A 26,132-nucleotide genomic window follows, 5' to 3' on the forward strand; every position below is an offset into this window, starting at 1 on the left:
GCAAAATATATAATGCGAAAACTTTGTTTATATGATAAAAAAAGAAATTAATTGAAAAGAAGAACAAATGAAAAGAAGAACAAAACCCAGCCGTAGCAGTCAGTCCCATACTTCAATCGGTATTACACGGTCTTCACGCCCTCCAGAGCTTTCTGTTCTATCTGGATCTGCTGCAACGAGACGGGTCGAATGACTTCGCTTGAGAGCATTAGGTCGTGAATGGCATCACCATGAGACTTGATCGCAGCCTCATCCAGCCGCTCCTCCACCAAATTGAATCTCCAGCCGTCATGCCGATGTACGACGGCTTCCCAAGCCTGGATTATAGATGGTTCTATGGTCAATTTCCACGTACCTCGCCACGTAATTCTGGCTTCCTGTATATCGCGGAACGCCTGATACTTGAAGAGCGCCGCCAGCCCCTTTCGTCCGTTCCAAATCTCCATTGTTTCTAGTTGTGGCATTTTCATGGCCGCTGCCGCCGCTGCCTGAAGCATCGCCCCAATATCGATCGGATTGTCGTCGGGCGTAAGTACTTTTGAAGTAAGCACGAGCGAAATTAGGTTCGGCCACTCCCAAGAGGGTTCGATTTCGAAGAAATGGCTAGCATCTACGATAAAAGATGCTGCAAGATGCTCAAGCTTCAGGCTGGCGAGCGCGATCATCCGGCTAACAGCTGGGGCTGGGTTGCGAATACTGTCGCACTGGTACACGTCTTCCCCGAACTGGAATCGCTGCATAACAGTTGGATACTGTTGATTAAAGTTCTCGAAGACCACAAGTCTCTTGAGATTGTTGTTGAAACGTCGGATAGACTCGAAAAGATATCGGTAACCTAGAGGGTTATTAGCAATAGGGTAACTATACAAATGAGAGCAAGCAACAACTTGCGCAGGTATACAGCAATACTCACGTCTATCTGTATCGCGCTGCAGAGCGTCCCATTCCCTCCAAGGCTCGTAGTGGACTTCCTGGAGTCTGGGAAAACGGGCAAACATATGTGCAAGCGAGTCTGGCTTCCATCTCCGGCGGTTCTGTTGCCGGAGAAGTAAACTGGTTACCGCCGGGACCGATGGAAGCTGATCCCACCATTGGTACTCTGACTGTTCACTATCAAACGGTCCCTCCTCCATAACTCCATGGAAAACTTTGCGTATAGCCGTCAAGGACGGAGCGGAGTGTCGAAAACCAGCGACCCAACCATGTTGAGGATCATGAGAGGCTTTGTCTAATATCATCTGCTCTATACCACCACCACCACCTAGGGTATCGGGCATAAAGGTCAGATATTTAAACCAATGTTCCGAGTCACTAGGCGAGTAGATACTAATATCAAGTATCAGATCGCCGTTAAGATCCCATGTGCTGAGAACCGAGAACAGAATCTGGAATGCCGTGGTAATAGGACAATGATCTGTATCGGTGATAGAAAAAGAGTTTGTGGTGGGCGCGCACTTGGTGCAGTCATAGTTATCAAGTTCCAAACAGAACCAGATATAGCTGACGAGAGCCCGATTGCGATGAACCATCCAACTAAAATCAACGAGGCGCGATGGCGTTAATTTGATTCGAGCGAAGTTATATCGCTCGAGTTCTGTTTGCCATTCGCGAGACACTGTGGCCAAGCGAGCCAGTGTGCAACCGTCTTGCATCAGGGCTTTGAAGATGAGAAGCCGGATTTCTGCAGGTAATCTATCCCATGTTAACTCACATTGCTTCTTGTTAAGTGATGTTGAAGACATAGTGTAATAGACCGAGAGTGGTGATAATTTCGGTAATGGAGCGATGTAGGACCATGAGATAGAAAATTCAAGATGTGAGTGCGTGCGGCAGCCCGTACGGCAGCCCTCTCGTACAGTACCTCTCCTTCTAAGTTATGGCACCCTAACAGTAAGGTAGGTAGAGTATCCTTGATTCCTCACAAGGTAAACGCGACAATAAAATAAAGGGGGATAGTCCTTTTAAAAAGGGACAATAATAGGACAGTCCTTTTAAAAGGGACGCTCTTCTAGCGAGGGATGGTCATTGAAGCGAGGATGATCCTCTCTCCGGGACGGTGACGGCCATTTTATAGAAGACAGTCCTAATAAAATGCTAGGCTTTTTATATAGATATCCTTTTGGCTTTTTATATAGATATCCTTTTAAAAACGCTTGTCAATTTATGGTCACGGTATGATCAACTAGGAGATACTGTCACAGGACTGGCTAAATGCCTAAGCCTTCGCCTTTAAGGAAGCAAGCAACTCCTAACCAAATGAAAACGCTCTATAATCCCCTACCTATCCTCAACACGTGCTGTTTTAACACCACATCGATTCTCAATGCCCCTCGCAAATCTGACGGCCGTCATATCCACGGCCCGCCAGAAGATGTCCGCGACGCAGAAGACGATCGGGACGTACAGGACGGTCGTCAGGAGCCAGCCGCCGTTGAACCGCCACCAGCCCTCCTTGCCCGTGATGCGCCAGATGGAATTGCGCATCGCCTTGCCGAACGTGCGGTTCGTGATGCCGTGCACCAGGTACAGCGCGTAGGAGATCTTGCCGAGGTAGCGCGCGAAGCGGGTCGTGAAGGGGCGCTGGCAGCGTGGGAGGAAGGTGATGGATGAAACAATCAACATGGCGGCGTACGCGTGCCACACACGGCGCTTGTAGCTCTTTGACCGTGGCCAGAGGGTGGAGAGGAAGGCGTAGCCGGGGGTCTTGCTGGCGTTGTCGCGGGGGTAGCCGGCCAGGTAGACGCCGATGATGAGGTTGAGGACGAGAATGCATGTCACCACCTTGGAGCGGAAGGAGGACTTGTTGCGGGGCTTCTCATCCAGCTCGTCCACAGGAGGGTGTGGTTGTTGCATCTTTTGCGGGGCATAGTGCTCGGTGGCCTCAGCGAGCAACATGCCCGCCATGAACAGGGCGACATCCCACCGGCTGTAGAGGAAGCAGTTCAGGAGGATGCCGCATTCGACGATGACGCGGATCAGAGTGCGGCAGCGCGAGAGCCCCAAGACCACTAGGAAGAGCACCATGGAGCAACGGAACTCGACGGGGATGGTCCAGAGATGAGGATTATACCAGCCTTTGAAGTCGATATTCCAGGTCCAGACGTTCAGAAGCGTGTTACTCAGGAAGCTGAAATACATGGACGTATCGTTCACGAAGCCGGGCTCATAGCCCTTCTTGGGCAAGGGGAGCATGCCGGCCCGCTGACAGAGGTAGGCGAGGAAGGAGGACACGATGCTGGGCAGGAAGAGGCGCATGGCACGGCGGAAGGTCAACGATGCGAGGGCCTTCATCAGGTCTCCATGCGACTGCTGGCGGATGAGGACGATGCAGCGCTGGGAGAGGACGTAGCCAGAGACGACGAAGAAGATGGCAACCATCGCGGCGCCGCTGAAGAAGATGCGGATGAAGGGCAGCTGCAGCACACTCCAGTTGTCTCCCTGGCCGTATCCTGAATTGATCTCTGGATGTGCCGCGGCACTCCAGTGGAAGACGAAGACGACGAGCGAGGCGACGCCCCGAACGCCGTCGAGATAGTCGGTCGGGCGCCTCTTCTCGACTGCGGGCTCCTTCTGGGGGGCGAAGTAGCGCTGGGTGAAGCTGGGGAGGAGGAAGAGGAGCACACGATGCAGGAGGAGACCGAATCTCTTGAGAAGGGCTTGCTTTCGAGACGATGAGCGTGGACTCGGTGGGGGCAGGAGATCAAGGCCATCGTGGACTCCTGCTGCTGGAGAGACGCGCTCGTCGGGGTCTTCGGAGAGAGGGACGGGGACGTACTGGGGGAGAGCAGACATGGTGGTGATGGTGATGGCGGTGGTGATGATAACCACCAGAGATGAGAGGGACGGGAGATCAGAGATCAGAGATCAGAGATCAGACACCAGCCCCCGGCGAGTCCTCCCCTTTCCTTTGTACCGACACTGCCAAGACCGCCCATGATCCTGTAGCAGAAACAAGAGTTGCCAAGCTGCCGCTATATTGCTTGGCATTCTGGTGTGTTTGCTGTGATAAGCCAGCCAGGCGCGAGGTGGATATATCAGGATTCAGGACTCAGGGGGCCTGGTTCCCTCGAGGACTAGCACAAACCCAGAAGGGGAAGGCGGGAGCCCTCCCCAGCCTCGGTATGATCTGCTTATCGCGGGCCCGAACTCGGCAGGTGCTTATCGGTCTTGGCGCCGGGTGTGGCGGGACCGATCGGCGCCACATCTTCCCTGATGCGGAGTGCCGGCCCCGCCGCGACTAAGGTAGGCCATTGCGGGATATGAGACGGAGGATCCTGCTGTTAGACGTCGATGTCGCGTGCATGGGGTGCTACGGGTGAGGCCCCCCTATTAATACCCCTATTACCTTGCGTTATGATATGATTTGAAGGCTCGACTAGGTACGACATGGAATAGCAAAATGTCAGATCACCATTCCCGAAGACAAGCTCTCTGCCATCGCTGGGCTCGAGGTTGCTTCTCTATTTAAAGATCACGACCTCGCTGGTCTCTGGCACGTGAAACTCATGTGGTCCGTCCACAACTCTTCCACTTCGACTCTATACCTGACGTAGATACAGTTCTTGGTCTACTGCAGAGGAAGAGAGAGTGCGTGAGTGGTTGAAGGGGGTAGTTGAAGGGGTTAGTTGACAAAAGAGTCAAGAGAATGAAGATTGAAAGGAGAGAGTGAGGGGAGCGTGGGGTCTTTGTAGAAGGCAAAGTGGCTGCTAGCTCATGCATGCTCCCCTTCTTCGGCATAAATGATGAATTCGTAGGATAGGTGCCCAAGCATTACACAATATCAGACATCTCCCGCCCTCTCCATCGCCTCTCTCCAAATCCCTACCAATGGCCCATCCTTCCCAAAGATAGGGTCTGAATCCGGGATCGGGACATTCCTTGCATTGGCCGCTTTCACGGCCGTTTCCTGGGGGTTCGCCTTGCAGAAATTATTGTCCCAGTGCGGGCTTCCCTGTACCGCCATCATCAGTCAGTCTCTTCCTATGATGTAACGAAGTGAAAACAGCGCATACCTCGGGATACAAGCCCACATACTCATACCCTCCCCAACTCTCCAAGTTACAATGCGCCACACCCGCTGGGAGGACGATGGCATCCCCCTGCTGTAGCTCGACCTCTATCCCAGTAGTCTGCCCGTCATCCAGCGGCCCTCGTCCAAGAAGCAGTCGGCTGCGGCCTTTGAACACTGCATAGCATTCATGCGTCAGGGAATGGAAGTGATGTGCCTTGTAGTGTTTGAATACTCCGCCCTTGAGCCAAGAGTTGGGCTCAAAGGTCTCGCAGACTGTAGCTGGTGTCGGGGACGAAGGGAGACAGGAGCGATAGATAAGAACAGGGAGAGGGGAGTTGGGGACATATGGTGTCGAGTTTGTGAGATGATATTGCTCGGGGGGGGAGATGGTCGATGACATGGCTCCAGCTTGGAATTTCGAGGTGTGCAATCACCAGTACTTGCGTGTTTGTACTGATATCGGAGGATATGTACGGGGCAAGCCTGAGCCAGCTGGTGGTGAGAGTGGGATGACAGGATAAGGTAGGGGAAGACGATTGGCTGGTGTGGCCATGTCGATGCAGCAAGACACAACGACTGCAGTAGAGCCTCAAGTCCCTCGATTGCCTCAGTTTCCAGCTGCCAAAGCTCCCACAGGCTCTGGCCTCGAAGAGAAGAGAATCTTGAACTTGACCAACTCCACGATCTCTAACTCCGCATTCTCATATTCATCCCCCTCTGTGTTCCCATTTGTATCGGCTCGTGTGCCCACATCCCGCTTCCTGATAACAGCAATTGCCTTTGGTAACTTTTTAACCTCGCCAGTGAGTCGTTGATGCTTGCCCACGTACAAATAGACCTTCTTCATCCATTGCTGGCCTTCCACCCCCTGCTCGTAATCAGGGAAGACCAAGCGACCGATAGGTGTCTCTTGACTCGGATAGTGTCCACTGATATCCATAGCCGTAGGAGAAGAAGAATCCGGAGGAGGTGGGAGGTTTATGGTACCCTGCAATTCGAGGAGGGCCAGTCCAGAGGGTGTTTGGAGGAGTGAGGGGAGAGGATTGTGGCCGACGACATCAGGCCGCGAGGCACTCGTATGGATTGGTATTGAGGAGGGCATCTTGAAAATATTATTCTCACCTTCCTTGTTGACTTTTCTGTTCTCACTTCAACCACAACAAACAACAGCTGTCCTTCCCTGAACGTTGACAACAACCATCATCAGATCAACCATCCAAGCAAGGTAAGTTTATACAAGATCCCTAGCGCCGGAGCCGGAGATACTTGAAGCACCGATTCGGAGTTTAGTTATTCCAGTCCAATCCGACCCGAAGTTGAGCCGGTCATACACTAACGCTGGCAGAACCGGCCCAATGAACAACTTACAGTTAGCTCTTCTTGATTGTTGCATTCATCGGTCAGTGCCTCAGGAAGAGATATCAGGGCTGGCTCTGTCAAATTACGGTACTGAGTTCATTGATTGAAATCCAGTTGAAGTCTATTCCAGATGCAAATTCTCCCAGCACATTTCCCCTTACGACTTTGCCTTATCTTCCGCTTCCGGAAGCCTCATCATCGCCATCTCGCTGCGTGACCTGGAGGAGGGCCTGGGCATGTGACCTCGCTTCCTCAACCAACCACTCCTGGCGCTAATGTGACTAGCGTATTCTGAAGCCGCACAATCCCAACGACAACAGGAAGTTTAGATTTTCTCGCGACAATTCTTCAACCCAACACACGCCAAACGACAAAAGCACCTTGACCAGCGCGCGACCGTCAAGATGAAGCTGGTAAGTCCTCTGCATGTATACAGCTTCAATTGGATCGTCTTGCTAACATGTTGCCCGCTGCAGAACATCTCCTTCGTATGTTTCCCTGACCAGTGGTTCCTCGCCGGCAGCAGCATAACTGACTATATCACAACAGCCTGCCAATGGCAGCCAGAAGCTCATCGAGATTGAAGACGAGAGAAAGTTGCGTGTGTTTATGGATAAGAGGTACATTCCGACATCAACTAGCAGTAGAGGACTCCGACTGACAATTCCCAAGAATGGGCGCCGAGGTTCCAGGTGACAGCGTTGGTGATGAGTTCAAGGGCTACATCTTCAGAATCACCGGTGGAAACGACAAGCAAGGTTTCCCCATGAAGCAAGGTGTCATGCACCCAACCCGTGTCCGTCTTTTGCTGTCCGACGGCCACTCCTGCTACCGTCCCCGCCGTACTGGTGAGCGCAAGCGCAAGTCTGTCCGTGGTTGCATCGTCGCTATGGACCTCTCTGTCCTTGCTCTCAGCATCGTCAAGCAGGGCGAGAACGACATCCCTGGCTTGACCGATGTCGTCCACCCCAAGCGCCTGGGTCCCAAGCGTGCTACCAAGATCCGCCGATTCTTTGGCCTCACCAAGGATGATGATGTACGTACCACCACGTTCCATCTTCATCGCCTGCTCTTCTCCCTGCAGTTTCCCCGTTGGTTCGTTCCTCGATGAAGGGCGTTCAACAACGGGGAACAAGTAGACAGAATTGCAGAGTGTGGGCCTGTTTTGCTCCAAACCAAATGAAGTGCTGACAGTTTACTTTTTCCTTTTGTGTACAGGTCCGCAAGTTCGTTATCCGCCGTGAGGTTCAGCCAAAGGGCGAGGGCAAGAAGCCATACACCAAGGCCCCCAAGATCCAGCGTCTTGTCACTCCCCAGCGTCTCCAGCACAAGCGCCACCGCATTGCCCTCAAGCGCCGCAACGCCGAGAGAACCAAGGATGCTGCCGTATGTTCTCCCACCCCCGAAGAAACACGATTCAATGCTAACAAGGCCACCAGAACGAGTACGCCGCCGTCCTTGCCAAGCGTGTCACCGAAGCCAAGTCCCAGAAGGCCGACCTCCGCAAGCGCCGTGCCTCCTCCATGCGCAAGTGATTTGTTTCCTGGTCTCCTGCACTGTTTCTCTCTAGCACAACGGTTTCTACGGATATGGCATGACTCGGCGACGGGATCCCCAGTCGTGAAGCCTGGGCTCTCTTCCCCCTTTTCCTTTTTCTGATGATGCACGGCCCTCCTTGCTCGCTTGCCCCCCGGTCTGGGAGATGATAAAAGTAAGTAAGTTGGACGGAATGCAGCATGGCATGGATGGATGCATGTAGCTAGGCGTTCTCCTTGCTGAATCAAAAATACCCGTTGCGAGGGCAAACAAAACAGTCCTGCCTTTCTGACCCGTGCCTGTGATTTGATCTAATCACCTGATCTGCTGCTACCTGGTTTTCCAATCATATATACATACATCCTCCCTCTCCCCCTCTACCTCTCCCTCTCTCACAACCAAGCCATTCAACATTCAACGTAAAACATACATAAATCCAATTTTCATTCTCCAATTTTCCATTTTCCATCCAAATTTCCATTATTCCATTTCTATTTTTTTTTTTTTCTTTTTCTTATTTTTATCTCTATAAATCGAACTGCATAACCCCACCCCCACACACCCCCAACCTCCTCCCTCCAAATCTAGCTACTAGCTCCTACTATAACAAAGCAAGCAGCCAGGCAAAGCAAACCCTGGAACGTTTTCAATAACCCATCGCTCCAATGCTGAGAAAGAACCCCCCCCCAATTAACGCCGGTCTTGCGTACATGCCATCCTGCGCTCCTCTCAGCGTGCGTGGCCCCTGTGAACGCTCTGCTGGGCGAGATGATGGCGTGAAAAGAGAAAAATGGAAAGGAAAGATGACACCGGTGCTCCTCGCCCAGCCCATCCAAGGAATGATCGATCTAGTCGGTAGGAGCGTGCGTGAACAAGAAGCTCACGCTCTCGCCGTTGTGCGTGCGGCGGATAGCCTCGGCGAGCGTGGGAGAGATATCCATGACTCGCAGCTTAGAGCCTAGCTTGTCAGCTTTCTCGCCCAGAGGGACGGTGTTGGTGACGACGAGTGTTTGGAGCTCGCTCTTCTTGATCACTTCGATGGCGTCGCCGCTGAGGATACCGTGGGTCACGATAGCTACGACTTCCTTTGCGCCGTGCGAGACGAGCGTGGACGCCGCTTTGGCGAGGGTGCCGCAGGTGTCAGCCATGTCATCGACGAGGATGCAAGTCATGTCTTTGACTGAGCCGACAAGGACCATGCGGGAGACTTCGTTGGGGCGCGCGCGCTCCTTGTGGATGAGAGCGAAGGGCAGGTCGAGACGGTCTGCTATCGAGGTTGCTCTGTGAAGGGCATGTTAGCATTGTGGTCCTTGTCATGCATATGGCCTCTAACTGCTACAATCCCCAGCGCCAAGGGTTGAGAAGTCGAACAAAAAAGAAGTCTGATCTGGGGAAGCAGTAGAAAGAGAGCATTGAAAAGGGATGACATACCGTTTTGCACCCCCCGCATCGGGACTAACAATAACGCATCCCTGGCCCCCTCTAAAGTTCTCCCGAATCCACCGCAGGGTACTGGGCTCCGCATATAGGTTATCCACCGGCACGTTGAAGAAGCCCTGGATCTGCGACGCATGGAGATCCATAGTAATCACATGGTTGCAGCCAGCCGTCTGCAGCATGTTGGCAATCAGCTTTGCGCTAATTGGCGCTCGGCTCTTGTCCTTCTTGTCCTGTCGCGCGTATGGGAAGTTGGGAATGACGGCCGTGATGCGTCGGGCACTGGCAGTCTTGCAGGCGTTGATCATGATCAGAAGCTCCATGAGGCCGTCATTGATGTCGCCAGGGAGTGTTGATTGGAGGATGAAGACTGTGGGAGATCAGCAGAAGTTTCAAGCTTGAGAGAATAGGATAGATGTTGTAGAATGTGAAGTTGAGGAGCTACAAGAGGTGGATTGGGGGGACAAACCATCTTCATCTCGAACACTCTCACCAATGGTGACGCTCGTCTCCTGGTTTGAATAGTTCAGACTCATCGTCTTTGCAAGTTCGATGCCCAATCTGAGGATGCGCCATTAGCCAGATTCCTTGACCTGCAGTCTCCCAATTCAACACGGCCACACATACCGATCAGCAACCAGCTTGGCCAGCTGGGGGTGGCTGTTCCCCGTAAGGAGCTTGATAGAATTTGTCGCCATCTTGCTATCTTCTCTATCTTCTTCCCTGTGCCCTGCGTGCTGGCCTTCTCTGCTGCGTGACCTCGGTGGTATCTTGGCGGTCTTGTGGATAGAGGAGCGGAGGTGGATTATTAGAGAAGAACTGCCATCTACTCCTGTCAGGAGACGTGCGCGATGTGCAATGTGCAATGGACAATGGACAATGGGGAGTCTGCGGGGAGGCAAACGAGTTGAGGATCGGAAGATGTCGCGTGGAGTCGCAGAGTTGATGATTCTCAATATATAAATTTTAGCGGGGCATTTTTTTCTGACGGTAAACTGGCGGGATTTGCCGAGACGTTGCTATCGCTGGACTGTAGTGGGGTGAAGCCGTGAATTCATAAATTAAATTCACAATTACAACGCTCAAGTCAACTGTCAAGGCCATGGACAATATTTGATTGATTTACAAATCAAGTTCAATTTAAACATTCCTGTACACATTAAGCCAGCGATAGCCAGGCCGGAACAAAAAGCACGAAGCGACGGCGAGGGAGGCGACGGCCAAAGAGGCGGCGGCGAGGTCAAGTAGAGAGAGGGGGGTGTTGTATAACAATCGGCGGGTGGTATGTATCAGTTCTGTAGTATCTATAGACAAATCGTTTGTTTCTTCGGTATAACAAAGGCCAGTTGGTGTTATTCTTCTATCAAAAAAACAACTAAAATATTGTTATGGGCGGCGAAATCGGACTCTCAAGCCTCCCTGTGGCGACCGCCTGGATAGTACCAGCCGTAAAGTTGCGGAGAGAGACGTACCTAAGTAGCCTACCACCATTTGGAGGCAGTCGGCACGCGCCATAATGGAGAGCGAAGTGTGTGCGGACACTGCTGGATAATTTCGAGATTGGAACATCGGCAGGCTGCCATATCTGTTTAGTTCATAAGCCTCTGGGTTTACCGTTATCTGATTTTCAAGTACTGCTTCCTTCGGGCAAACTGCCCCAGGATATTCTGAAACTCACTTTGATTCACGTGCTTCTTGCGCTTGACTACCTTCATACCGATGGCCACTTGATACATACAGGTATGCGTTTTTGCCGATTATGATCGTTCCCATTAATCGAGGATCTATCCTATATTGAGACTTTCTAATGGTCCCGCAGATATCCAAGCAAAAAATATCCTCTTCGGCATTGAAGATGAAGTGGAGGAGAGAAGAGGTGATGAGAAGATTTGGTGGGGACTCCTGCATCTGCATGGCGTGTAGGTGATCTGTAATTCGCGTTAGCATAGGAACGCCTAGGCTGTGTTATGAAGTTGGCACGTACCTTAAGAGTGTTGTAAGAACAAGAGATGCTGCTGAGAATTGGTTGCAACGGGAGTCTCCCGTTGCAAAGATTTGGGCGTGCTGTGGCTTGCTTATCGGTAGCAGGTCAGGAGAAGTTGAGCGGCAATCATATAATTTTATATTGACAGTAAGAAGCGAACGTTTCTTTGACTGCTGGTGTGTTAGTATGTTGGTAGGATGAAATATTGGCCTTTGTTGGTTCTTTTTGTTGGTTTTGTTGGCTTTATTGGTTGTACCTCCCGAACCCCTGAACGAGTCTGTACCTGGTACACAGCCATTCCTGCCTCTCTGTAGAGGATTCTCCTGAGATGGAGGGGGTAAATGTATACAAGAAATTGTCGTTTCTGTTCTTCTAGATCTCTGACATCTATAGCCAGCATCTCAAACAATCTCACAACTTTCACTTTTACAGAGGCAGCGCATGCAACAAATCTTTCTCTCCGCACCCGCATATCACGTGATGCTAATCAGATCGCCATCAAACCCTCTTCCGCGCTTGTCATGATTGCGATGTGCAACGAAATGCCGTAGTATCATGCTAATCAGATCGCCATCAAAGCCCCCGGTCAACACTCCCACGCTTGTCACGGATGCGATGTGCAACAAATCTTCTCTCCCTTTCGAGCTTATCACGTGATGCTGATCCCGCTGCTTTGGAAAGTAAGGTAACGTTCAAGCACTGCCACCACCATCGCGGATTGCGACGTGCAACAAAATTTCCAATTCTCGCGTATCACGGGCCCAGTATCACATGAAGTCGGGATGGCCAACGCCGAATGCGATGAACCGTTTCCGCTTGCGAACGCTAGGAACAGCGGGGCCATGAATACCGGTTATATATGGATATAGCAGGCTCCCACTAATTCACAGCAAACCGTCTTCGTGGCTCAGTTGGTTAGAGCGTTGGTCTCATATTCCGATATGACATGAATGTAAACATTCTGGCCATCCAAAGGTCGTGAGTTCGAGTCTCACCGAGGACAGTTGTTTCTCCTCCTCCCCTTTTTTTTGGCATCTTTTCCGGCTTTATTACACAAACCCCCCCCCCCTTCCCCTTCCTTATTATCATTCTTTTTTCTTCTGGAACTTCCACTACGGTAAATTCAAAATCCCGTATATGCAGCCCCCCACATATACAACATCCAAGTCTTCGTGGCTCAGTTGGTTAGAGCGTTGGTCTCATATCTTGAATATGATTCGAATGTTTAACATTCGGGCCATCCAAAGGTCGTGAGTTCGAGTCTCACCGAGGACAGTTCAATTTATTTTTTCCCCTCCTTTTTCTCTGGGGGCATTCATTCGTCTTCCTTCTTTTTACCTTTTTGCCCCGTCGTTTTTTAGGTACTTTTTTTTTTTTTTTAATGAATGCCATTCTCCTATCGAGAAATCAAAGGACCTGATAAGATATCCGACCAACAACAAATCACATAAAACGTCTTCGTGGCTCAGTTGGTTAGAGCGTTGGTCTCATATCCCTCAATATGATTCGAGTGTTTAACACTCGGGCCATCCAAAGGTCGTGAGTTCGAGTCTCACCGAGGACAATCAATTATTTTTTGTTATTTTTTGTTCTGCTCTTTTTTCTTTCCCCTCCATCTTTTTGTCTCGGGTCGTGCGCGTCGGATTCCGGGGAAATTCATGATGAACTCGTAGACAGTGAGTGGGTTTGTAACGCATTTTTTATTTGGGCTTGGACTGATTTTAATTTTAATTCGGTCATTAAGAATAATAGGTTCGAATTCATACTGTATAAGGGGCTTATCTCATTCTGCAGCAAAGATATATATGGCGGTAAATGTAGACCTTGGTTTATGAAGAAGCGCATTTTAACTCTTGAGGGCTATCCCACCCCACCCCCAAAAGAAGCCCTCTACACAGACATTTTGTAAATGACACCAGGTTGATATGTCGCGATAGGAGGAGAATATCTCTAGCGCACACTGGGCGATTCATCGCTGAGTCCACAGCGGGTACCTTAGTTTAATGGTTTAGCTACACCTAAATCGTGAATGAACAGTATGAAGAAGAATAGGGTGAAGGTGGGTTCAAACGCTATCGCTATCGCTTTTTGAGGTCAATGAATGTATAATAGAACAGCAGGTCCTTCCCTAAGCCAGTCTGTTGCCCAAGACACCCTTCCTACTCCGTATGAATTACATCCATTCCCCCCAGAACCGAACGCGAGCCTCCCGACCTAATAACACCAGCAACACTTCAAAACCTAGCGAATGATCTCGCCTTCCTTCTCGATGCCTTCCAGGGCTTCAAGGATATCGCTTCCACCCAGCAAGCCTCTACCTCCTGCCGTAGCCTTCTGACTCGCAGTCCAGACCTCATGAAATTTCACGCTCCCGTCGCTGGAAGCTATCACAATGCAACCCTCTTGTGCAGTCCGACTCAACCCACGAACACCATCTCTGCTTGTTTGACTCTCGTTCGGCCCACCAGGATATGGAATCGCATAGAGAGCACGATGCTCTCCACTCCATGGTATAGCTGCAACCTGTTTGCACTCCGGCCATGAGAAAACAGCGATTCGATATGGGTGCTCTGGCAGGGCATATCCGAATGTAGCTGCAATTTCTCTGCGAGTGGTAGACCATATTAATGAGGTGACTTGAGCTGCCACGTTGATTGTGGCAAGACAGGCCCCTGATGTTGTATGGAAGAAATGAATGCATTGGTCATTACTTCCACCCCCGGTAGCGACGAGGCCATCCCGCCATGGGCAGAAAGCCATAGCTTTGACGGCAGCGCCGTGAATCCATCGATGTTTTTCGGATCCAACTCTGACCTCTTTGACATGGCCTCGACCTCCAATTGTCTGGACACGTCGCATTCCATCAGCACCCATCAAAATCTCCTCATCATCCTGGGGATTGCCTTTTGTACCCTGGAGCACAAAATGAGTTTGGAATAAACAGCAAAGATTATCATTACCACCCGTCACAAACATTGCGCCGTCACCGGAGAATGAAAGACCGCATATCTGTTGCGTATGAACTGAGATTCGCGCGAGTAGAATCGCTGATCCTGACCAGCCATCGCGGGAGACTTCCCAGGCATCTGGCCATTCAACCGAATAGTAGTACACGTTTCCGATTTCGTCTCCAACGAGTAGATCTTCGGTTTTGACGAGCACGCCAGGATTAAATGGATTTATCGATGGCCGTATTGTAACAGTGGGTTTCCAGGTAATGCACGCAATTGGGTAGGGCTGTTGGATCTCAAAACGAGGTAGCATGCTATCATAAAGTGACATCAGGTTGAGGGACCCATCAGATCGACCGAATGCAAGAACAGATTTGCAACCTTGAGTCGAAGAAAATGCAAGCGAGGTCAAGTGAGATCCGTTGGGATTTCCCCCATTCAGAAGGTGAACACCCTGCCTATCTGACCACGAATAAAGGACAGGCCCAAGTCCGACAGCAAGTGTGTGACATGTAGCTGAATATGCTAGCACAGAGCAGTAAAAGTCATCGCGGAGACCAGGAGCATCGAGAACTGTACGTGGTATCAGCTGAAGTCAATATTTTTAGATGGAGATACTTATTTGAAAGGGGCCATGGGAAGGGATGGGGCTTCTAGACTTGTCGGGGTTTCTGCATTATATTAGCACTTACAGTCTGCAGTGAGAGGCTTGGAGGATTTTGGATTACTATGTTCGGGGCCTCCTAGGACCCATTCTGTGCCTTTCCAAACTGTTTTCGATTCCAGGTCCGTACCGTTATGTCTGCTAATAGTAATTGGTTTTAGAGGAGAGGCTAAAGGGTCGCGGAATTCCAAGACCCTGGTTACACGGTCCAAATCAAGAGCCTGTGCTAACCGACCTTCATGCTTCTCCATTTCTTCTTTCGCGTTCGGGAGTGCGGCTGAGAATGATGTGGTATAGAGAGGTGCATTTGTTCCACTTACCAAGAGCCCACCGCGACCGCTTGGGACCCCAGTGCTGATTGGAGCAAGTCCACCCACGGTCCATATGGTGCCAACACTTACCTGTAACAATTAGCACGTTGTTCAGTAAACGCCTATTTTTGCGAAGAATGTTGTCTTTATAACGTTTATACACATTCGCACTAATCTGGATGAAAGTGCTCCCAGGAAGTTCAGCATGAATATAACTCACCTGGCGATCCCCGGTTTGCGAAGGATCTCGCTGGAAGGCAAGCACAGTTGCTCCTGAGTTACAATTAGACACGGGTCTCGAAGGCTTTCCTTGGACCCCTTACCGCCACCTCCACTACGATTTGCAGAGATATTTCGTCGCGCTGGTGGAAGGTTCGACTGATGTGGGGGAGAAATGACCTTCCGGCGAGGGCTGAAGGCGTCTGGACTTGCGCCACTATGTCTGAGAAGTTTCTCATCGGGGGAGAGGCTCTGCGGATCTTTGTTCGTCCGGAAACTCTGTGTAGAATCCAGAGCCGGCCTTCGATGAGGAAGAAAGCGATCCAGATATCTCAGAGATCCACCTGAATTTGTATTCTCGCTTGGTTCGAAAGTCTTGAAGGAAGGTCGTCGAGGGAATCCCGAGGAACTAGAACGACGATTCAGGCGGGGAAGTGTCGACGTAGCTAGTACAGCTTTAGAACTGTCGGAAGAGCCATCGAGTCTATATTTGGACACAGAAGTACTTCGATTTTGATCTTGGAAAAGGTCAATCCGACGTAATTCTGAGTTATTGAGATAACTCTTGAGGCGAGGAACAGTTGATCCACACAGGAGGGGTTTAGGATCATCCGAAGCACCATCGAATCGTTGTCTAATTGACGAATCGCGGAGATATATACCTCCAAGGATGTCCGGCTTTGACGACTTATACAGTCTCCCAACCCGTGATGGAGATTGGAAGTCTGGAAGGTGTTCAGTATCCCACCTGAAGGAGGCGATCTGGTGTCTTACCGACAAAACCCCTCTTCCTCCCATTTGTAAGAATAGTAGGAGAACTAGAACCATAACCGGAATCAGAATCAGGAGAGCGAATACGGGTCCTGGGGATCCGGCAGCTCTCATTATTTTCAATGAAGGACATCTTGAAACAGAGAACGAGTGATGCGAGGAGGCTGAAGATAGGCCACGACGGAAATATGGGCTATCCACTCTTCTCTCTCAGAAGTCAAAGAAAGATGCTCAAGAAGAAAAGTCCAATCAATAGAGGAATCAGGCCTAATAAAGTATGCTGGGAAACTGATCCAACGACGTTCTCTATGGCAAAGAATGACAAGACGTCCCTGGTCCTGGGGCGTGAGCCCCGCGGGAGACCGTGAAGTACGAAAGACACAATGATACTGCGTTCCCGTACTGCGAATGTTAGTAAATACTTGAAGAAACAATAGTATTCTTCCTGTCCTCGGAGTGGACGTAGAAGAAAATAGGAAGAGAAGAGAAAAGGAGAGGAGAGAAGCCAGAGGAGGCCGTTGGAGCAAGAAAGAGCCATGACTTTGTTTTGGCCTCGCTTAGCCGATACCTGACTCGTCATTTCCTTGACGTCTGGAATTCTGAGCCAGCGTCGAATCACAAGCTTTACGCGTTGGGAATACTCAAAGTCATAAATATGGCCAGCGTATGATATTTGCAACCCTTACCGCCCTTTGTTATGGGGCTTGCTGATGAGGGAGACAGCATGGTGTACCACGACAAGCGACGACTGAACCGAGAACGGAACAGTCGCGACTGAAGGAACAGAAGCAGATACAGGAGTACACGGAGCTTGTCGATTTGATAGAGAGGAAGGTTGGCAGTGACATTTGTTTCTTCAAGTCCATACCTAACAGTTGGCAGATTGCAGAGCGTCAATACACCCGCGAAGTTCTTGAACTCACTTCGAAACTCCTCATCAAGAACCCCGAATACTACACGATATGGAACGTCCGCAGGCGTTTGCTAATACATGGCTTGTTCTCCAAATCCTCGGATTTATCCTCGCCCTCGATGGAGTTACCGAGTTCTTCTCAGATCGCCACTACCACAACCTCGCCCGCCGACTCATCCTCCTCTACTACCAATACTTCCACGGCCTCGAAGGAGACCCAGTCCAACCTCGCCTCCCCGAATCCTGGGAAGAATGGTACAACTCTTGATCTGATAAAGGCGGATCTTGACTTTGTATTTCCATTGATGGTCAAGTTTCCGAAATGCTATTGGATTTGGAATTATCGGTTATGGCTGCTTGAGGAAGGGAACAAAAGATTAGAACCGGAGGTTGCAAGAGAGTTGTGGAATGGGGAACTCAGTTTGGTGGGGAAAATGTTAACGAGGGATAGTCGGAATTTCCATGGATGGGGATACAGGCGAAAAGTCATATCAGAACTGGAGAGCCCCAAGTTGCACGGGAAAAGCATGGTGGAATCCGAATTCGAATATACCACGAGGATGGTAAAGGCTAACCTCTCGAATTTCTCCGCCTGGCATTATCGTAGCAAGCTGATTCCAAGACTGCTCTCTGAACGATCTGCTAGCGACGTCCAGAGAAGACTGTTCCTGGATAATGGTACGTCTCGGCGAACTTTGCTTGATTGTTTTGCTAATGTGATCCCAGAGTTTGAGCTCATCACCAATGCGATATACACAGATGCATATCCCTACGCTCAATCAGTCTGGTTTTACTATCAATTTCTCATGACTACTCTTGTGGACAGCATTGGACACCTGACGATCACTCCCAACTTTACGGATGAAGACCGAATCCAATATGTCAGAAAGCAACTTGTTAATCTCGGAGACATGCTTGATGGTGCTGAAGATTGCAAGTGGATCTATAACGCACTGCTAGAGTATACTTTGGCACTATGCCGGATGGAAAATCGGCCTCCTTTAGATGCTGAGCGGCAGGACTGCACATCATGGTTGGCGGAACTCAGAAAGTTAGATCCGTTAAGAGCTGGGAGGTGGGACGATTTTGAGAAGACTCTAAGGTGGGTTGAAGTGGATTATCGTCTTGCCTCCGATGTAACTGGAGTTGAATTATGAACATCACGGTTCCCGTTGCCTATACGATTGAACGAGGAAAATGTCAACTAACGACTTCACATGAGATATAGTGAAATCCAACTTGCCAAGCCAGTGCCAACGACGGAGTTGCAGTAAAATATCTCTGATAAGCAAGGCTTCTGATCATGTGGTCCGTCCGTTACTAGAGAATGCCCATTCATATGGTTACATGTTTGAATCCAGCGATTCAGTGATAAAACAACGATTGGGTAATCTGCAACAGTCTTCCAGATCTGATATACTTGCTATTTCGCTATTCCTTGTTACAGTCGAGCCTTAAATTCATGATCCAGTGTATACATAGTATGATCCATGTAAATGTCAAATTAAACTGGAATTGATGGCTACCATCAGATGGGCTGAGATCCTAATATGCTGATTCAGTACACTTCAAAACTCACCTGGACCGAAACTTCCTTCGTTCAAAAATTCGGAAACACATGAGAACCATCGGTGATAGTAACACCGACACTTTCTTCCTTACCAAGGAACCTCCCTCATCTCTCCGCTCTCAAACTCCCAATATGTCCCCCCTGAATAGACGCCCTCATCATCAAGCGCCAACCGAGTCACCACCTCCGCGCCATCTTTCGGATCCTTCGCATGCGGCATGAACCCGGTGAAGGCAGTTTTCAACAACCCAGGCTGCACAACAAAATATCTAATCCTGCCTTCACTCTTGCCCTTCCCTTTAGCTTCCTCTCTCTCGATCCGATCATTCTCCGCGATTTGCATATGCACCGATAGGCCATTCAAGCCCACCTTACTAGCCCCGTATGGTACACTCCTCCCGATTTTCTTCTTCAAGTTGATCGTCATGCTGCCCAAGCCAGACGTGATGTTGATTACCTTTGGCGATTTGGCGGCGTGGAGGAGCGGGAGGAAAGCAGTAGTGACGACCGCAACAGAGGTCATATTGACGTTGAAGACATCATTATACGTGTTCCTGATATCAGACAACGTCACATCTGGTTTCCGTCCTATGAACCCGATCCCAGCATTGTTTACGAGCACTTTATCGAGTCAATGTATATAGTATATATCGAGCTTACAAACCCCCAACAGGAAGCGGATCTGGTTTCGAGAAAGAGGGGGTTGTTCTTACCGTCAAGTTTCCCATACTTCTTTTGCACTGTGTCCACAGCTGCCTCGATTTGCTCGTCGTTGGTGACGTCGAGCTGGAGCACTTCAATCTCGGCTTTCACACCCAGATCTTTCAGTCTCTTCACGGAGTCGTAGCCGGACTCCAGATTGCGAGATCCGAGGAGGTAGGTTGCGGAGGGATCGCGTAGAGCAGTTACGTGAATAGTCTCAAATCCCAACCCCTGATTCGCACCGGTGACGAGTACGACTTTTGAAGACATATTGAACAATTGTGTCGGTGAGTTGGTTTCTTTTGTTTGATTTTTCTTTTATTGATTTTGATAAAAATCAATAGGGAACAGAGAGGTTTAAGTAGGTCAGAGAGCTGTTCAAAGATAGGACTGAAGCCGGAGTTAATATGGAGTTAAGAATGCGATTGACACTATTCAGCCTTATGTCAGATTTTAGTTGTTCGTTGGTTCTCTATGTTGGATCTTGGTTCTCGTGACGGCACGGGAGATGGATGGTCTATTTGTTACCTTCGTATTGAGCCGCTCTTATCGAGATAATGCCCCTCTTCCTTCTAATGCCCCACGTTAACTGATGTTGGTTGCCCCGCGACATAAGTGCTTGCCAACATCAACTTATGAGGGAATGATTTCATTTCCTCTCGTATATACCTATACTTTATGGTTTAAGAAATGATGTCTGACATCACCAAGCCCGCCTCGGGTTCGGATGCCGTCGACATTAGGCCCTTAAACCATAATCCCAAGTTTTGGCCCCCCTGTGACATTAATAGCTTCCCCGGGCTACTTAACCCCTATTGTATCTTTCTGCATCTCGCCTCTATCCAGAGCATGTTTGCCTCGGCTGGGTTGTCAGGGACGTCACAAGTGTTGTAAGATCAAGACTAATAGCGTTGAGTATTAACTATACTATATGGGAATAGTTCCATTACATTTGCCTTGAACCAAACTGGCTCTCGCTCCGACCAATCCATCAAAATATGCAAGCACGGTCTCTAATGGTACCATATCCATCAGGCCCAAACTTGGGTTGGAGCTTCGCATGACTTGGCCACCCCACAAAACACGGAGGTAGTAGCCACTTGAACTCGTGGGGAAAGTTGGGGATGGTCTTGCCGAGGAATGGGGTATTGGCGGTACCGGGGTGGAAGCCTTCTTATAAAGTTCAAAAACGACTTCTGAGCCCATTCCTGGCCAAACCATTACATCTATCTGCAACACAGAAAGCAGTCTCGATATGGACCCGTCGTGTGCAACGTTGTGTCTGTAAATCACGCTGCTATTTCCACTGATAAAATCCCGGATGTGAGTGGTGAGCTCCCCGATCCATACGCCATAGCTTGTTGCACTTGCAGCCAAACTCCTCGGATCGTCACGGTACATATAAGAGTACTCGTAATTGCCCAGTCGATAGACTTCATCAGCCTCATCTTGAGTAACACACGTCGTCGAGTTCACCCCGTTGACAAGTTTGCATGGAAGAGGCTTTGCGTGGCATTGACGTGCCGAAAGGTTGTCGTAGTAATGGTCGAAGCTGGCATGAAAGCCAGGGTCAGTGGGCGAGACACCAGAAATATTGTCAAGGGTGGCATAAAGAGGTGCTGCAGCCGACAGGTGACTCGTCCAATTGGCCCCAGATTCAATAGCGGAGAATAGGTTGGAGGACACAGGGCAAGTATATGTTGGTTCTAAGGAGTCAATTCCGCTGGCCTGAGATGATCTCATTAGCTTTCGTATGGACGCTTTGCTACAACTAAACTTACCTCCACCAAGAGGGGGTAGTCTGCTTCTGTGCCCAACATCCCATTGATAACCATACCTGCGACTTCGCTGGTGATAACATTCTGGGTTACTCGGAATGTAATTTTATCGTCGACATTGTCTGGCAAGAACCGCAGTATATCATGATATACGTGGTACAAATCCTTGCCATGCTGCCAAGAATCGTCCAACCCATCTGCAGTGATTTGCGGAAACTGACAAGTTCCCAAAAAGCCAGATGGCACGAAGGGGTTCGTGGGGGATATATATCCTTGCCAGTATGCGTTTGCAGACTTCTTCCCGGATTTTGGCTGCCCATAGTAAAAGAGACCCTCGTCGTCGCAGTTCCAACCGTATGATTCGACAGGGAAGGAGTTTGATGCGTATACGGTTCGTTTATGATGTCTGTGGATCTGAGAAATGAAAGATTAGCGCTGGCCCTTTATTCCTTAGACTATAGCTTACCACTTCTACGTACTGCAACTGGTATTCAGGCGATGGACGTTTGTATTCAGTCGCACGCACATGCGGCATGTTGCACCAATTGTAGGTTCCATATTCGTTGGGGGGAGTCGTAGAGCTGTTGTAGATGAACCCGTAAACACCTGAACCTCCAATGACCTGAGATAAGTCATTGATAACTGTGGCATTCGGTGGATACCAGCTGATGTCGACTGTCGAAGCTGCCTTGCCATGACGTGCAAGAGAAGCCGCCAGGGCGGCCATAAAGGTGGCTCTCGGATTGGAGCGCATAGCTAAGGTATCTTGACGAATGAAGCAATATAATGATATGGCCCCAAGCGCAAGAATGAGCCTGGTTATCGAGAGAAAACGCCAAGGACTAGTACTTGGGCTCTTGGGGTCTGCATCCATACTTATATCCCTGAAAGCTCTCTCAACTCCAGGCGTTGATGGATGCACTCATTTCCGGACGATCCCTACTAGAGGGGCCCGTCATGAAGAGGAGGCTATACTTTGACCAGTCAATACCAGCCATTTCGCATCGTTCGGGGCGGATGTTCGAAGTGGGATTGGGAGGCGGTTGTTTGAAAAGGAAGAGCGCGCACAGTTTGAGGTTGGCCATTGCACGTGCTGAAACCTCGCCAGCGATATGGCTGGTTCGGTCCTCGATATACAGCATCCCTCCTCTTATCTCCCGCGGAACAGCATCTACAGTACATGCGCCCAGATAAAAGGATGCAATATAGTCGAGGAGTTGACTGCATTGTTACTCCGAAACCCGAATATACACTGACTGCTGTCTTCAGAGCGAAACTGGAGAGCAACAGACCAACGACTCCAAAAGCAATCTGTGCATTTCCAACCTCCCACACCCCTGCGTACCACGAAACTCTTAACAAGGAAACAATTTTCCAGTTACCAGTTCAAACATAGATCCGAGTCCTCGGCTTAGAAGCTGCCAGTAAATTTGTTTCCCAGATGGCTCTTTAATGATACTGTCTGCGACCTCACTAAAGGTGCTCACCCCAAATCCGTATTGCAACAGGTAAGGATGGAAGTATAGAAACTGAACAAGGATTCATACTCTCTAGCATTTGAAGCTTAGCCCTGCCCCGATTCTTTAACTTCTGGATGTAGTTATCCTGAAAGTATCTTTCTTTTTGATTCTCTACCTCATACTCGGCAGTATTTCTTTTACAGCATATGTCTTTAAGTTCGCCTGTCTCTTGTTTCTTGATGCTCTCTCATTCAATAGTCAATGCATTTGGAATCATCTTCGAGTATCAAACAAGTATGCTTTGTTGCGCCAATTATGTAGCGTGATCAGTGCTCAACCTATATACAAGACGTTCCTTGGCTGCTCCTTGTTTCATTAAGAAACACACATCAAACTCTTCAGAACATCTACAAATGGAAGAAGACCTGGAGTAGAAGCCGACATTTTTCTTTGTGAATAAGAGACTCGGAGTCATCCTGAGGTCGACAAGGTGATTGTCAAGCCGAGATGCTCTGGGAAGAATCTACTATCTCGATCCTTTCTCTCGAGGACAGTTGAAAGAACCTGAGCGGTCTTGGCAGTATCAGAGTCCATTGACCGGCGAAGGGGGAAGGGGGAGGGTGGTGGACGAGGTTATAAAATCCGAGTCGTACCGTACTTAAGAGCTCTCCAGTCTTTTCTTCGCTATCCCTCAAATATCAGAAGAAGCCAACAAAACAAACAGACGTCATGTCTCAACCGCAAATACCAGAACCGACAACCCTCCAACCCTCTTTCAAGATGGCACCAAAGAAAACGGAACTCACACCCAAAACAACCCAAGTCCCTACTATCATTGCTGAGTTCCACCTCTTCCCCAAGCTCCCCACCGAGATGCGTCTAGAGATCTGGCATCTGGTAGAGCAAGTCCCATCCCTCGTCACCAGGCGAGATATCCTCAAGGGTAAATATTCCTCAGAGTATTCTCGCCCCGTGCCTGCAGTTCTACATGCTTGTAGAGAGTCCCGGTACGAGTTTCTGGCTCGAGCTGGGGTCAACCAAAGACACACCACATACCAGCTGTGCGGTGGACTATATGAGCACCAGCTTTTTTTTGTCTGTATGGAAACCGATACTGTATTTTCGGGAGGTGAGGACTTTATTTTATTTTATATTTTGTTCCTTACTCTCTTCCACCCTCTGTTGATGAAAGCAAGACTAATAGTATTTAGATGTTTTCGACGCCATGGGCATCAGCAATCTCCGCCATCTCGCTCTGTACTGGCGTACAATGTATTTTGAACTAGACTACTTGCCTGATCTTAAATTTCTCCGGACTCTGACTGTTGTCTATGATTGTCCCGGCCATACTATTGAAACTCTAGCTCCTGAAGTCGAGGCCGAGATTGTCAATCCATACAGTATGATCATGTATGATGAAGCGGGTTGGATGATGGAGTATTTAGAGACTACCTTCAAGAGCATGTTGATGGAGAAACCAGATTGGAAGGTCCCCCTGGTTAGGTGGCGTGCAGAGCCACATTTCTTTGAGAATCCACATGCAAGCAGGGTCTTGTATGAGGAGATGGAGAGGAAGGGCGAGGCTACGCAGAGTAGGATTATGTCCCTTAATACTAGATACCCCACTATTTAGAGTGCTGGGATGAACAGATTTTAATGTACTGTTGTTTGATCAGGGACTAAATGAAATATTCCTACACCTGTAGTCATGGTTTCTCTTTGCACTATATGTGATTCTTTGCCAATATCTTGCAGAAGGGGGTTTAGAGACGGACTTCTGAAGATCTTATCTAGGAAATAATTGTAGTGGAGACTTTTACTATTTTGTTATGATATCAACATAAAACAATTGAGTCCCAGACAATAAAGCAAGTAAGCTCGTCAAAAATGAGCAGGATAAAGACGAGGCTGTAGCCTCCCCAGTATACTTTTCTTCGCGAGCTACTTCGCGTCTCCCTCACCACATCTTCCCTCACCACATCTTCCGCAAACACCACAACACATCAAGTTTCGAACAACCAACATCGCAAGGCATTTTCCCCGTGCCATCACATCACACAGTCAAGATGGCTAATTAAATGAAAATAAGAAATTTAGGTATTCAGCCCACCAGGAAGCAACCCGGTCGCGCCGCTAGAATCCAGGCTGAATCTGAACGTAAACTTGCCGCGCAGTCGATCTCAATGGCAGGCAGCACTAAGGAAGAGAGTTCCCCAAGGTATGTCTTTTATACTTCTGTCTGCTTTGCTCTGAAGTCCATCTATCCTCTCCGTTTTATCCCCAAACTTTCTCAATCTACTTTTCTGCATGAGAGCTGAGACAATCACTTTATCTGATAACAATCTGGTCAAAGGAATGCTAACATGATGGCATCTCAGACTTTATGGAAACCTTGTTTATCAAAACCCGATTGAAGATCTGACATTTTAGGGAGCCTAGTTTTCTTTCTCATTGCAACTAGAAATTCCAAGGATGATGATAGTAGATCCATCCGACTGTGCTAGACCTACTGAAGCTCTTCAAAGAGACAAAAGAAGAGTACCTGCATAAGGACGACATCAAGAGATGCCATCTTACTTACAAGCTCTGTAGTGGCTTGGCATTACTCCGCTCCTGGAACACGGCACAGTGTCTGACAATGACGGAGATGGGAGAAAATAAGATAATGAGAGAATGAGAAGACAGAGAAGTGGGCATCTGGATGCTGTTACAGGACACAGCTTGCAGTCACTAGAAGGTGTGGCTAAAGGAAACAACATTCTTCTTATTCTTGTAATGTGGTAAGCACAACCTACCACAAACAGGTTGGTTCCGTTATCTTTCCCTTTTGACTACCTACATTTGTTTGTCATTGGTATACTATCATTGCTGTCTGCTTCCTTGGAATAGTTGATAATGCGTGGCGCTCTCAAATTGAAAGTTGAAACTACCAAGACTAGGGTAAAGTTAACAGCTTCTAAAGCGTTGAATCCCGCAATTCAGCTCTAGGCTTTCTATTATATTTCCCCCAAAAGACAAGTGTTGATATTGAAGATCAGATGTACGGAGGAAGCCTGTCTAGAAGCAAGTGATCAAGACGCAAAAGTGAAAAGCGATAACAGGCATCTTGACAGTATCCAGACTTGCAGAGATGATAGAAACCAACGAGAGATCAATATTGACAGAGACAAAATCTGTAAAGTTTATGCACAAGAAAGGTACTAGACAGTTGTCACCAAAATCACAATCAGTTTCTGACTGTTTAGCTAGAATAAGTCTGGATATAGTTGTGTCCACGCTACATCATAACAACTATCTGACTATAGAACAAATTTTGTCTATCTTAAACAAGATGTGCAATAACTAGCTAGTCTTTTCGTTTGTTGTTCGAGTGCTAAGGGGAGTTGGCCTTTTCTCTATCTCGAGAGGAGGAAAAGGGGCCTAAGCGAAACGGGCTGTGACTGGTTGCATCATCCCCGACAACAGT

The 26,132-nt window shown here is 49.0% G+C and overlaps 12 protein-coding genes across 12 annotated transcripts; 3 read left to right on the forward strand and 9 right to left on the reverse strand.

The window, feature by feature from the left end:
• Window positions 1-85: 85 nt before the first annotated feature.
• M430DRAFT_148563 (hypothetical protein) lies at window positions 86-1,800 on the reverse strand. Its single transcript, XM_024863130.1, has 2 exons — window positions 914-1,800; window positions 86-835 (listed from the first exon to the last, which is right to left on the reverse strand). Exons 1-2 carry the CDS (start codon window positions 1,740-1,742, stop codon window positions 123-125), a joined length of 1,542 nt encoding a protein of 513 aa, XP_024716442.1. The 5' UTR covers window positions 1,743-1,800; the 3' UTR covers window positions 86-122.
• A 513-nt stretch (window positions 1,801-2,313) lies between these two features.
• On the reverse strand, window positions 2,314-3,549 carry M430DRAFT_72583 (hypothetical protein; the record flags this gene model as incomplete). Its single annotated transcript, XM_024869526.1, has 1 exon — window positions 2,314-3,549. A coding segment is annotated over one exon (1,236 nt), but the record flags the coding sequence as incomplete, so codon positions are not given.
• A 1,231-nt stretch (window positions 3,550-4,780) lies between these two features.
• Window positions 4,781-5,411, reverse strand: M430DRAFT_54514 (hypothetical protein; the record flags this gene model as incomplete). Its single annotated transcript, XM_024868474.1, has 2 exons — window positions 4,781-4,951; window positions 5,013-5,411. 2 exons carry the CDS (start codon window positions 5,409-5,411, stop codon window positions 4,781-4,783), a joined length of 570 nt encoding a protein of 189 aa, XP_024716444.1.
• A 207-nt stretch (window positions 5,412-5,618) lies between these two features.
• On the reverse strand, window positions 5,619-6,113 carry M430DRAFT_23411 (hypothetical protein; the record flags this gene model as incomplete). Its single annotated transcript, XM_024864896.1, has 1 exon — window positions 5,619-6,113. One exon carries the CDS (start codon window positions 6,111-6,113, stop codon window positions 5,619-5,621), a length of 495 nt encoding a protein of 164 aa, XP_024716445.1.
• A 302-nt stretch (window positions 6,114-6,415) lies between these two features.
• Window positions 6,416-7,928, forward strand: M430DRAFT_195173 (hypothetical protein). Its single transcript, XM_024864093.1, has 7 exons — window positions 6,416-6,604; window positions 6,656-6,783; window positions 6,847-6,858; window positions 6,920-6,990; window positions 7,043-7,406; window positions 7,589-7,756; window positions 7,810-7,928. Exons 2-7 carry the CDS (start codon window positions 6,775-6,777, stop codon window positions 7,903-7,905), a joined length of 720 nt encoding a protein of 239 aa, XP_024716446.1. The 5' UTR covers window positions 6,416-6,604; window positions 6,656-6,774; the 3' UTR covers window positions 7,906-7,928.
• Window positions 7,929-8,434: 506 nt separating this feature from the next.
• On the reverse strand, window positions 8,435-10,275 carry M430DRAFT_148575 (hypothetical protein). The gene is made up of 4 exons (XM_024863131.1): window positions 9,971-10,275; window positions 9,813-9,904; window positions 9,338-9,713; window positions 8,435-9,187 (listed from the first exon to the last, which is right to left on the reverse strand). The coding sequence occupies exons 1-4, from the start codon at window positions 10,039-10,041 to the stop codon at window positions 8,755-8,757; spliced, it is 972 nt and encodes a 323-aa protein (XP_024716447.1). The 5' UTR covers window positions 10,042-10,275; the 3' UTR covers window positions 8,435-8,754.
• A 208-nt stretch (window positions 10,276-10,483) lies between these two features.
• Window positions 10,484-11,492, reverse strand: M430DRAFT_62237 (hypothetical protein; the record flags this gene model as incomplete). Its single annotated transcript, XM_024868972.1, has 3 exons — window positions 11,022-11,492; window positions 10,816-10,928; window positions 10,484-10,647 (listed from the first exon to the last, which is right to left on the reverse strand). Exons 1-3 carry the CDS (start codon window positions 11,288-11,290, stop codon window positions 10,484-10,486), a joined length of 546 nt encoding a protein of 181 aa, XP_024716448.1. The 5' UTR covers window positions 11,291-11,492.
• A 1,894-nt stretch (window positions 11,493-13,386) lies between these two features.
• Window positions 13,387-16,095, reverse strand: M430DRAFT_70371 (hypothetical protein; the record flags this gene model as incomplete). The annotated part of the gene is made up of 5 exons (XM_024869490.1): window positions 13,387-14,851; window positions 15,007-15,338; window positions 15,425-15,428; window positions 15,577-15,751; window positions 15,979-16,095. 5 exons carry the CDS (start codon window positions 16,093-16,095, stop codon window positions 13,569-13,571), a joined length of 1,911 nt encoding a protein of 636 aa, XP_024716449.1. The 3' UTR covers window positions 13,387-13,568.
• An 803-nt stretch (window positions 16,096-16,898) lies between these two features.
• On the forward strand, window positions 16,899-18,313 carry M430DRAFT_54519 (hypothetical protein; the record flags this gene model as incomplete). The annotated part of the gene is made up of 4 exons (XM_024868475.1): window positions 16,899-16,907; window positions 16,967-17,077; window positions 17,126-17,834; window positions 17,883-18,313. The coding sequence occupies 4 exons, from the start codon at window positions 16,899-16,901 to the stop codon at window positions 18,311-18,313; spliced, it is 1,260 nt and encodes a 419-aa protein (XP_024716450.1).
• Window positions 18,314-18,664: 351 nt separating this feature from the next.
• On the reverse strand, window positions 18,665-19,698 carry M430DRAFT_46066 (hypothetical protein; the record flags this gene model as incomplete). The annotated part of the gene is made up of 2 exons (XM_024867815.1): window positions 18,665-19,347; window positions 19,440-19,698. 2 exons carry the CDS (start codon window positions 19,696-19,698, stop codon window positions 18,815-18,817), a joined length of 792 nt encoding a protein of 263 aa, XP_024716451.1. The 3' UTR covers window positions 18,665-18,814.
• A 657-nt stretch (window positions 19,699-20,355) lies between these two features.
• M430DRAFT_54522 (hypothetical protein) lies at window positions 20,356-21,933 on the reverse strand (the record flags this gene model as incomplete). Its single annotated transcript, XM_024868476.1, has 3 exons — window positions 20,356-21,156; window positions 21,210-21,620; window positions 21,673-21,933. 3 exons carry the CDS (start codon window positions 21,931-21,933, stop codon window positions 20,356-20,358), a joined length of 1,473 nt encoding a protein of 490 aa, XP_024716452.1.
• Window positions 21,934-23,395: 1,462 nt separating this feature from the next.
• M430DRAFT_31836 (hypothetical protein) lies at window positions 23,396-24,299 on the forward strand (the record flags this gene model as incomplete). The annotated part of the gene is made up of 2 exons (XM_024866061.1): window positions 23,396-23,795; window positions 23,878-24,299. The coding sequence occupies 2 exons, from the start codon at window positions 23,396-23,398 to the stop codon at window positions 24,297-24,299; spliced, it is 822 nt and encodes a 273-aa protein (XP_024716453.1).
• Window positions 24,300-26,132: the final 1,833 nt, after the last annotated feature.

This window comes from Amorphotheca resinae, assembly GCF_003019875.1.
Source record: "Amorphotheca resinae ATCC 22711 unplaced genomic scaffold M430scaffold_15, whole genome shotgun sequence".
Lineage (NCBI taxonomy): Eukaryota > Fungi > Ascomycota > Leotiomycetes > Helotiales > Amorphothecaceae > Amorphotheca > Amorphotheca resinae.